This window comes from Thunnus thynnus, chromosome 7, assembly GCF_963924715.1.
Source record: "Thunnus thynnus chromosome 7, fThuThy2.1, whole genome shotgun sequence".
Taxonomy (NCBI): Eukaryota; Metazoa; Chordata; class Actinopteri; order Scombriformes; family Scombridae; genus Thunnus; species Thunnus thynnus.
The window spans coordinates 34,417,050-34,428,175 of NC_089523.1; the positions used below are offsets into that span (position 1 = coordinate 34,417,050).

The following is an 11,126-nucleotide window of genomic DNA, read 5'->3' on the forward strand; positions in this document are numbered from 1 at the left end:
ACTGAAATAAGCTTCAGAGTAAATGATTGACAAGATATTAATTTGGTAGAATAAACACGTAGATGGGTCTGAATTTATGGAGGTCAACCTGAGCAAAGTGGAGTGACAAAATAATAATAAATAATAAAATAGTGACATTAATGACAAATGCATGTCAAAGTACAGCAGCAACAGTTTCGTTAGCTACAAACTTTGATTCAGCACATCTAAGATAAAACAGAGACAAAAACATCAGCTGACACTTCACACCTGTCTGACAAGTAGAAAAGACTCACTTTGGTTTAAAAAACACTTTCATGAAGAAATCTACTTCAAAACCTTGAGGTCCTAGCGAGAGGCTACAGTGGAGCCACAGGCTAACGTTAGCTAGCTAGCAGAGTGTGAGAATGAAACACATTAAGATCGCTCGTCTCTCTGTATACAGCAAGGAATCAATTCAATTCAATTGGCTTTATTGGCATGGCTTCATACAATACAACATTGCTAAAGTATATTTACACAAATTATATAATCATAGCAAACACATAAATAAATAAACAATAAAATAAAAAACAATAGACAGTAACAATACAAAAGGGCATGGAGAGCAAGAGGGGCTATGGAAGGTAGGTAAGAGTAACATAAGATATAAACATACAAGAAATGAATTATTAATGAATAAACATTAATTATTAGCCATATGAGTCAGGGGTCTAACAGAGCTGTGGAGCTCATGGCAGCTGCTACATATCTTGCTGTCAGTCGACAGCAGTCCTCCCTCTCTCCCAGCAGGATTGGAAGTCTCTCCAGTCACTTAGATAGAGGAACTCTGGGAATACTTTTATTATTTTTTTCTCAAAATTTTGGTCTCTAATACTTTGATATTGGTTGCAGTTAGTTAAGAAGTGCAGCTCTGTCTCTACTGTTCCCTGGTCACAGTAAGAACACAACCTCTCCTCTCTGGGCAGCCAGGTCTGTCTGTGCCGGCCTTCTGCCACTGCCAGGTTGTGTTCAATGTACTTAGTCAATGTTTTTCTCAGTTTTCTTTTTTAAAATTTTTTTTATTGGGTACTGACAACAATTACATATGTTTACAGTTCTGAATATATACAGACCCGTTTTTTTCTCATGCTTTTGAACTACTTTAAAAAAACAGCGGGAGTCACAGCTTTACAAACATACAGATGCGGAGCAAAACAGAGAAACAGGAAAAAAAAAAAAAAAAAAAAAAAAAAAAACACACACGACCAGGCTGACATAAATACATTTACATTACTAGGGTATGCCATAGTTGGTTCCAGTATTGTTAACTGAGTGGGACAAAGTTCAGTCCAGAGGGGTCCACCGTGTCCAAGACTGGGTGCCATATCTTAATAAATCCCTTGACGTTGTCATGGAGGGTAAGGTCAGGTTTTCCAGAGGGAGTATTCTCAATACCTCATACCTATCCTCCAGTGCATGGGTGTCCTTAGAAATCCAAAATTTGAGAATGGTCTTCCTTCCTACATATAAGAGTATTCCAATCAATTTAGCATTGTGGCTGTTCCTTGCACTGTATACTTTACCTGCCAAAATACACTGAAGAGGTGATAGTTCCAGATCATGTCCAATCAAGTTAACCAGCTCATCCTTCACTTCTCTCCAAAATGTTTGTATCATCGAACACTTCCAGAATATGGAAGTATGCATGAGTTCCAATTTCTAAATCGCATTTAGTAAATTTAAGAGAGCTTAGACCAAGCTTGCCCCTCAACAATGGTGTACAATGAAGCCTGTGTAATATTTTGAATTGTGTCTCTCTATCAGTATTACAGCTCAGAATAGAAAGTGTATTTTCTATAACCGTTGCCCAGATATTTTCTTCCATCTGACATCCTATATCAACCTGCCATTGCCTTCGGATGTGATCCGTAGAATAATTAAAATTTAAACCACATGAGAAACAAATCTTTTTGGTATGGGTTGTTTAAGAATATCTTCCAAGAAAGACACATTTGGAGCGTGTATGTTTTTTGGTATATAATGTCTTATCTGTAAATAGCGGAAAAAATGAGACTGTAGTAAAGAATATTTACTCTTCAAGCTCTCGAATGACTCCATTTTTCCTCCTTCATCGAGTTTAACAAGCTGGTCCAGACCCTTTCTGCCAAAGTCTAAACACTGAATCCTGACAAGAGGGCGGGAAATCTGGGTTTCTCCATCTGGGAGCCAGAAGTGAAAAATGATTCCTACGTTTAAAACATAACTTGTGGGGACCTCCTTTGTAAGGTAGTTTATTCATGAACACTTATTTTAACACTGTAATTTTCTAAAATTAAAAGTGTTGTAAAAACAAAAACAGGATTTTTAAGCCTCTTTCCACTTTTAGTCAAATACATACACATATACAGATACAAATAATTTTGCTGCCTCAACAAATACAGATACAAATACAAATACTGGGATCTCTGCACATCCCTAGTATTGACATTGACACATTGACAGACTACATTGACATTGTGGGTGTATGTGATGTGCTGTTGTGTGTAGCTTTGTATTTTGTATTTTGTATGGTGTGTTATGTGTGTTGTTGTTTTGTTTTGTTCTGTTTTTGTTTTTTTGTTTTTTTGCTTTGCACTGTTTGTTGTTGTGCTGTTGTATGTTTTGATTGTGGAGGACTACAGATGCAAATTAGCTTCAAGCTAACTCCAGTGCAGTGCATCCCTAATGTTTAATACTGCACACTGTCCTAATCAATAATTCAAATCAAATCAAACTGGCCAACCAGGAAACAGGTAGGGTTCCCCACCTGTTCAGGTCTTCCCTAATCCGTATTATAATTGGTTTAAGATTAAGCTTGACCAGTTTTTTAAGAGAGGGACTAATTCTTATTCCAAGGTATGTTATCTTCTTAGGTGACCAATGAAAGGAAAGTCACTAGGTGGAGCAGAGCCTGCCATAGCACTGATGGGCATAGCTTCTGTTTTTGATAAGTTCACCTTAAAACCTGATATGTGTCCAAATTGTTGTAAACATTCAAGTAGGCAGGGGATGGAAGTATCCATCTCAACTAAATACAACAGGACGTCATCCGCGTGGAGAGAAATTTTGTGTACTCTACCTTTGACATTAAAGCCCCTAATCACTGAGGTGGTTCTAATGAGCTCTGCTAAGGGCTCAGTAGAAGAAGGGGGCTCAGGGGGCATCCTTGACGAGTTCCACACTCTAATGGAAAGGGGTCTGAGCAATAGGAAGTAGTAATGACAGTTGCTTTAGGGGACCATTACAGCAATTTTACCCAATCAATGAATTCTGTACCTACTTTAAATTTTTCCATAGCAGAGAAAAGGAAGGGCCATTCAACCCTATCAAATGCTTTTAATGAATCCAGAGGTACCACTAGCCCTCATACATCTTTATCACTGGCTAACTGTATTATGTTCAGAAGCCTCCTGATGTTATTAGAGGAACTCCTTCCTTTAATAAAGCCTGTTTGGTCAGGTTTTGCTGATACTGTTATTAGTGGTTCAAGCCTCAAAGTCAAGACCTTAGACAAAATCTTTGCGTCTACATTAATGAGCGACACAGGTCTGTAAGACGTTGTCTCTAGAAGCTTTCTCATTGAGAATCAAATTTAGCACTGCTCTAATAGTTTGTGTTTTAATGAGATTTGTTTTAGTCGGATTAGATTTGTTAGCTAGCTCTGCCTTTTTAAAATCTGCTTCCATTTTGTTTTCTTTCAGTGTAAACTGTATGAGATGGTGAATCTTCTAAGATAAGCTTTTGGGGATTCCCACAGAAATTCAGGATTTATTTCACTGCTGTCGTTCTTATCAAAAAATATATCTATCTCTGCCTTTATCTTTTTTTAAAATTCCTTGTCGCTGCGTAGATATGATGGAAATCGCCATCTTTGTGTACTTGGTGTAGTTTCACTCATAGTCATTTCCAAGTAAACTGGGGCATGATCACTGACATGGATAGACCTATATTACATGTGGTCACTTGTCCTAATATCTGCAGTGGTATAAAAACAATAATCAATATGAGAATAGGAATTGTGTGGATTAGAGTAGAACGTGAATCCATCCCTGGCTGATGGATTCAAAATTCTCCATATATCTATCAAATTAATATCACTTAGCATTTTAACTAGTGCAGCACCTGCGCTTGTACTTCTGTGTGTTTACTGAAGACCTGTCTAATTTGTTGTCTAAACAGCAATTAAAGTCACTGCCCAGCACTGTAAAAGAGCATTTATATTCCTCCAAGTCTGCTGCTATCCTAGTCCAAATTGAGGGAGGTGGTGGATTAGGGGCATATATGTTCATCATAGTAATATTCATACCATAAATTGTACCATAAACAAGGACGTATCTGCCCTCAGGGTCCTTTTGATATGTGCTAAGTACAAATGGGGTGGCTCCTCTGCTGTTAGAGGAAAATGATGAATGATAAGCCTGGCCTACCCAGTCTCACTTAAATTTCATGTGCTCTTTATCTACTAAATGTGTTTCTTGTAGGATAGGTATTTGTACCTTTTCTTTTTTAAGGAAGCTCAATATTTTCTTCTGCTTAATTGGGTGATGGATCCCTTTTACATTACGTGTACAGAGCTTGATACTATTTAAGCATGACATTTGCCTCTTTCTTCTCTTGTCACAGAGATATACTGTCCTTCTGGCGGTGCTCTGCACATCTATATTACCTGAGTTCAGCCTACCTAGTTCAAATGAGTATACTCTTCTGGTGGAGGGAAACAAAAGCCAGCATTTAAAAACACCTAACAACAAAAAGAAACTTAAGAACACACATACCTGCTGTAACACTAACTTATCTATAGGGCACATGTGAAACCTTTTGGTCTCTAACATCTTTCCCTCTCTACTTAACATCAAAGCAAACACAAGTAGGATGAGACAGAGCTCCCCAAACACTACATTATGTGAATACATCTTTCAGAGATAGTGACTGTTTAGTGTACAATGCCAACCTTAATGTTTCTTTTCTGGTCTTTGCACTGCAGTCTATGGCATTGATGTACAATTAACATCACCCCTCCTCTACTCTTCAGGGGTAACTATTAACAAAGGAGGAGTGTGTCACCAAACGTAGGATGGCTATTAAGCTCTCATTGACAGGTCTGTCCTCGACCGACAATAGCAAAATTGCTGTAGTCACAAAATATAAAAACCAAAAGAGCAGTGCTCTCATATCTAGAAATATGGCTGATTTTATTAGTACACCAAAACCATGACAACCCAGAGTTGAGACCAGGAGGCAGAGCTGCAGTCCTACACGCTTCTCTGCGCTTCCATTAGAGCAGTTACCCACCCAAAACCACATAGAGACTGCGTCTGTCCCCAAAACCACATAGAGACCATGTCTTTCCCCAAAACCACATAGACTGTGTCTGTCCCCCGACCACTTAAATCAATTAAATCTAAAGTAAACAGAAGAGGATTCATTCAGAAAAATCTAATCAAAATTAAAACCACTACTGTAATAGTACAACAAAATGGGAGAATTAAATGTGGACTCTTGAACATTAGATCTCTGTCATCTAAAGCTGTTTTAGTAAACGATTTAATCTCAGATCATCATATTGATTTATTGTGTCTTACTGAAACCTGGCTGTGTCATGAAGAATATGTCAGCCTAAATGAATCCACTCCCCCCAGTCATATCAATACTCATATTCCTCCAGACACTGGCCGAGGAGTTGCAGCCATTTTCAACTCAAGCCTGATCATCAACCCTAGACCTAAATTTAATTATAACTCATTCGAAAGCCTTGTTCTTAGTCTCTCTCAGCCAACCTGGAAAACTTTACAGCCAGTTCTATGAGGTATTTGTTATAGTGTATCGTCCTCCTGGCCCGTACTCTGAATTCCTATCTGAATTCTCAGAGTTTTTGTCGTATTTAGTCCTTAGTACAGATAAAGTAATTATAGTAGGTGATTTTAATATTCATGTGGACGTTGATAGTGACAGTCTCAGCACTGCATTTATCTCATTATTAGACTCAATTGGCTTCTCTCAGTGTGTAAATAATCCCACTCACCGTCTTAACCACACCCTAGACCTTGTTCTGACTTATGGGATTGAAATTGAACATTTAATAATTTTTCCACAAAATCCTATTTTATCAGATCATTTTTTAATAACTTTTGAATTCCTATTACTGGATTATACACTATTAGACAAAAATGTCCTCACTAGATGTCTCTCTGATTGTGTTGTAGATAAATTTAAGGAAGCAATTCCATCAGTACTGAATTCACTGCCATGTCTCAATACTACAGAGGACTCTTATGTTAACTTTAGTCCCTCCCAAATTGATAATCTTGTTGATAGTGCTGCAGGCTTATTACGAATAACACTAGACTCCATCACCCCCTTAAAAAGGAAGATAATAAAACATAAGAGGTTAGCTCCATGGTATAACTCCCAAACCTGCAAATTAAAGCAAACATCGTGAAAATTGGAAAGGATTTGGCGTTCCACCAAAGTAGAAGAATCTCGCTTAGTCTGGCAAGATAGCCTTAAAACATATAGGAAGGCCCTCTGTAATGCCAGAGCCGCCTATTACTCAGCATTAATAGAAGAGAATAAAAACAGCCCTAGGTTCCTTTTCAGCACTTTGGCTGACAAAGAGTCATAACTCTACTGATCCATGTATTCCTATAGCTCTCAGTAGTAATGACTTTATGAGCTTCTTTAATGATAAAATTCTAACTATTAGAGACAAAATTAACCACCTCCTGCCCTCAACAGGCGCCGTTCTCTCCCCAAACACAGGAACCTTAGAAACAGCAGTAAATCCTGACATATATTTGGACTGTTTTTCTCCAGTAGACTTGTCTGAACTAACTTCAATGATTTGTTCAGCTAAACCATCAACCTGTCTCTTAGACCCCATCCCAACTAGGCTGCTTAAGGAAGCCTTACCCTTAGTGAGCACTTCTTTACTAGATATGATCAATCTGTCTTTAGTAACAGGCTATGTACCACAGTCCTTTAAAGTAGCTGTAATTAAACCTCTTCTTAAGAAGCCTACTCTTGATTCAGGTGTTTTAGCCAATTATAGACCTATATCTAACCTTCCATTTCTATCTAAGATCCTTGAGAAAGCAGTCTCTAATCAGTTATGTGACTTTCTACATAACAATAGTTTATTTGAGGATTTTCAGTCAGGATTTAGAGCGCATCATAGCACAGAAACAGCACTGGTGAAAGTCACAAATGACCTCCTAACTGCATCAGACAAAGGATTTGTCTCTATACTTGTCCTGTTAGATCTTAGTGCTGCATTCGACACCATTGACCATCAAATCCTTTTGCAGAGACTGGAACATTTAATTGGCATTAAAGGAACTGCATTAAGCTGGTTTAAATCCTATTTATCAGACCAATTTCAGTTTGTACATGTTAATGATGAATCCTCCGTGAAGGCAAAAGTTAGACACGGAGTTCCACAAGGTTCTGTACTTGGACCAATTCTATTCACCTTGTATATGCTTCCTTTAGGTAATATTATTAGGAAACACTCCATAAATTTTTATTGTTATGCAGATGATACCCAATTATATTTATCAATGAAGCCAGATGAACCCAATCAGTTAAACAAACTCCAAACATGCCTTAAGGACATGAAGACCAGGATGACCTGCAATTTTCTGCTACTAAATTCAGATAAAACTGAAGTTATTGTGCTTGGCCCTAAACACCTTAGAAACACATTATCTCATGATATAGCTACTCTAGATGGCATTACCCTGGCCTCCAGCACCACCGTAAGGAATCTGGGAGTTATCTTTGATCAGGATATGTCCTTTAACTCCCACATAAATCAGAAGAACTAGTCCACGCATTTGTTACTAACTTGCAAAGCTCTTTATGGTCAGACATCATTATATCTTGAAGAGCTCATATCTGGGGAGAAACACAGGTGAGCACAGAAAAAAAAACATTTACTACACTCAGTGTTTCCTCTATAATAGTACAGGCCTGGTGGGCCGCCAGGCCAACGAGAACCCCCGCCAGGCCAAAAAATCTTTTTTTTAATGCCAAAAATAACACCAAACATCCATTCATTCGGAAATCCACAGCGTTTGGGAGCCTCTGAGCAGCGCTGTTTCGAACCGCAAGTCAACCAATATACCAGTTGCCAATCTGTGAAGCCATCAGTGTGAAGTCTGTAGTCAGTCTAGATCTCCTCACTAGCAGCTTTGTAGCTGTCGACTGTCACATGATTGAACAGCCAATTACATTTGCTGAAGTGGCTCCAAGAAGCTACTTGGTCACAATTTGAATTTCCCACTCTTTCCTTCTGACAAACACTGTTGCCAATTTAACGACTTTGTCGCTAGATTTAGTGACTTTTCATACCCCTTTATCGACTTTTTTTTCTTCAAAAAAGCGGCTAGCGACATATTTAGCAACTTTCTGGACAGACCTTAACTTCTCTCCTTGAAGGGAGTCGCCAGTGATTCTCAGTGAATGAGCACTAATGTAGCTCTCTGTATTGACTGTTCAGTGGATGGGACAGAGCAGCAGCATGTTCAGTGGACCAATCATCAGCCAGAGTCATGAATGAGTTGTTAATGTGCGTACCTAATGACCAATCATTGATCTCATTGTTGTTATTCAAAATAATTTAACTTTACGACATAAATTTGATTTTGTTCTGTCAAAATAGACATTTAACAATAGTGAACTTATTCTGGTGCATGATCATCTCTCTATTCATGATACTTCAGTTAGAGTTCATACAACAGCTGCATTAATATTATTATTAGAGGCAGATTTAGATGCACATTGAGGCGCTGCTAGAGAAGAAAAATAATTAATGACATAGCTAGTGACAGTCTGTTTAGTTTAATGTAACTTAATTTTCTTTAAATTTCTAAAAATTATATGTGTATATAATTACTTCATGATGTCATAGATATGCAAATTAGCACGTGACATCATCTGGCGACATCCAGAGACTTTTCCTGCAGGCTTTAGCAACTTCCCAAATAGTTGGCAACACTGCTAACAAACCTCAGTGAACTAAACCATTTTACCAAACATCACCACTCAGTAAACCTGTCAGAAGTGTGAGTGTGAGTTTTCTTGCCTCACAGTGTGTGAAAGTGAGCTTGCAAACCTGCAGCTGGATGTGTTACAGGTACTGGGCTGCAGCACCCATAAGCAGTTATATGTATCCTCAAATACAGGAAACAAACCTGAGACAGAGACGTGGCTTGCTGTTGCTGAATCATCTACAGTTGTTTATTTACATCTCAGTAACATCTCATTCACTGTATACTGTGCATTGCCCTTTTGTTCTCATTGAACCAGTATTTACTATTATTCATTGTCTCTCTTGACATATTTTCCATGTTCATAAAACATGTACAAAAATGAAATGTCAATCATTTTGTCTCTGTGTCACTTTCATATCTCTTCATTCATATTTCCAAATAAAGTTTTGCTATAGTTGCAGCACAAATGCACTGACACACAGATACTACCAAGTATCACCTGGACTTGCACATAACAGTACTCATAACTGCACATCTTTAGAAATGTCTACACTTATACATATAAATATTATATAATTTAAACATGACAAGTCATTTATGGAGCAAACCAGTATGTAAAATTAACCAAAATATTGGAGACATGTGGCCCAAACTAACACTTTAGGATTAGCATGTCCACTAACAGACAGACGTGTGCACCTGCCGCCATTTTTGTTACTCTCAGTGGCCACTTTTGTAAAAGTGAGACAAACAAACTCTTTCACCTCCCGTTTTACTCTTATACTTAAACTGAAATTATCTCTCAGCATTAGCTGATCAACTACAGCAACTTCTGTGAGTTTTTGACACATTAATAACCTGAAATACAGGAAAGAATGGTGAGACAGAGATGTGGCTTGCCGTTGCTGAATCATCTACAGTTGTGAGGAGAAGCTCAATGCTCCTGACTACAGTCACTGGGGCAAACCACGGTGTCACACTGCCACCTGTTGTCGAAAAACTGCTACAGCACACCAATTATTCTGGTTTAAAACCAGTTTACTCGTATAAAAAAAAGAAAGACAGTATAAAAATAAAATGCAGATACTCTCTCAAACACACTAAACCCAAACAATTACATTTACCCAAATGTGATCACACTTTAGTGAGCGTCACAGATGCTCAGACTTAAAACACAAAGTTTGCAGGAAACCTAAAAGTTTATAATACTAAGATTACAGGTACAAACCCCTATTCTCAAGCACACCTTTTTACATGATATAATATTCCATAATCCCTGTGGATGGTGGGTCCACAGAGCGACTCCATGTTGCTTCTTCAGGCTGTGTCTGACCAGGCTCCATGAGCCAAGACCCAACCACCAGAGACTCCTCAGCCGGGCTCCAGGAGGAGACCTCCTGAGATGTATTATATTTCTGTTTGTAATGAGATGAATTATATTTGTTATAGTATATAAGGTGGTAAATAAAGATCAGTATTAAATTTTAGATCCTCTCTCTCTCCAGACTCTGTCAGGCTGGTGGATGGGACTAGTCTGTGTTCAGGCAGACTGGAGGTGAAGTCTGAGCAGTCGTGGTCCTCAGTGTGTGAAGCTGACTTTGACCAGCAGGATGCAGAGGTGGTCTGTAGGGAGCTCAGCTGTGGGGCTCCTTCAGTCCTCCAGGGGGCGCTCTATGGAGAAGTGGAGGCTTCAATGTGGACCAAAGAGTTCCAGTGTGGAGGCCATGAGTCTGCTCTCCTGGACTGTGGAAGATCAGACTCAGCTAGAAGCACCTGCTCACCTGGCAAAGCTGTTGGACTCACCTGCTCAGGTAGAAGAGGAGCTGCAGCTTTGATTTGGCTTCATTTCTGTTCTAATGAAACTCACTTTATTCTTTTACTGATGACTCTCTTGTTTCTGTTCAGAGCCTGTCAGGTTGGTGGGAGGAGCCAGTCGCTGTGCAGGTACACTGGAGGTGAAACTGGGAGAGTGGAGACCAGTGGATGACTCTGACTGGACCATGAAGGAAGCTGCTGTTGCCTGCAGAGTTCTGGACTGTGGCTCTGCTGTTTCATCAGGAATCAGAAATGAGCCCTCAAAGAGATCTGTATGGAGGATCAAACCTGACTGTGTTCAGTCTGGATCTTCACTGAGGG

The 11,126-nt window shown here is 38.9% G+C and overlaps 2 protein-coding genes across 2 annotated transcripts in view; one reads left to right on the top strand and one right to left on the bottom strand.

Moving 5' to 3' along the window:
• LOC137186609 (coagulation factor X) overlaps positions 1 to 11,126 on the bottom strand; it is a 102,148-nt gene that overhangs the window by 61,268 nt on the left and 29,754 nt on the right. The window lies entirely within an intron of this gene.
• LOC137186659 (scavenger receptor cysteine-rich type 1 protein M130-like) overlaps positions 580 to 11,126 on the top strand; it is a 15,958-nt gene continuing 5,411 nt past the window's right edge. Inside the window, exons 1-4 of the mRNA XM_067595733.1 lie at positions 580 to 605; positions 10,288 to 10,394; positions 10,496 to 10,801; positions 10,896 to 11,126. The exon at positions 10,896 to 11,126 is cut by the window's right edge and continues 57 nt beyond it. Coding sequence (XP_067451834.1) covers positions 580 to 605; positions 10,288 to 10,394; positions 10,496 to 10,801; positions 10,896 to 11,126 — 670 coding nt within the window. The remainder of the gene's footprint in view (positions 606 to 10,287; positions 10,395 to 10,495; positions 10,802 to 10,895) is intronic.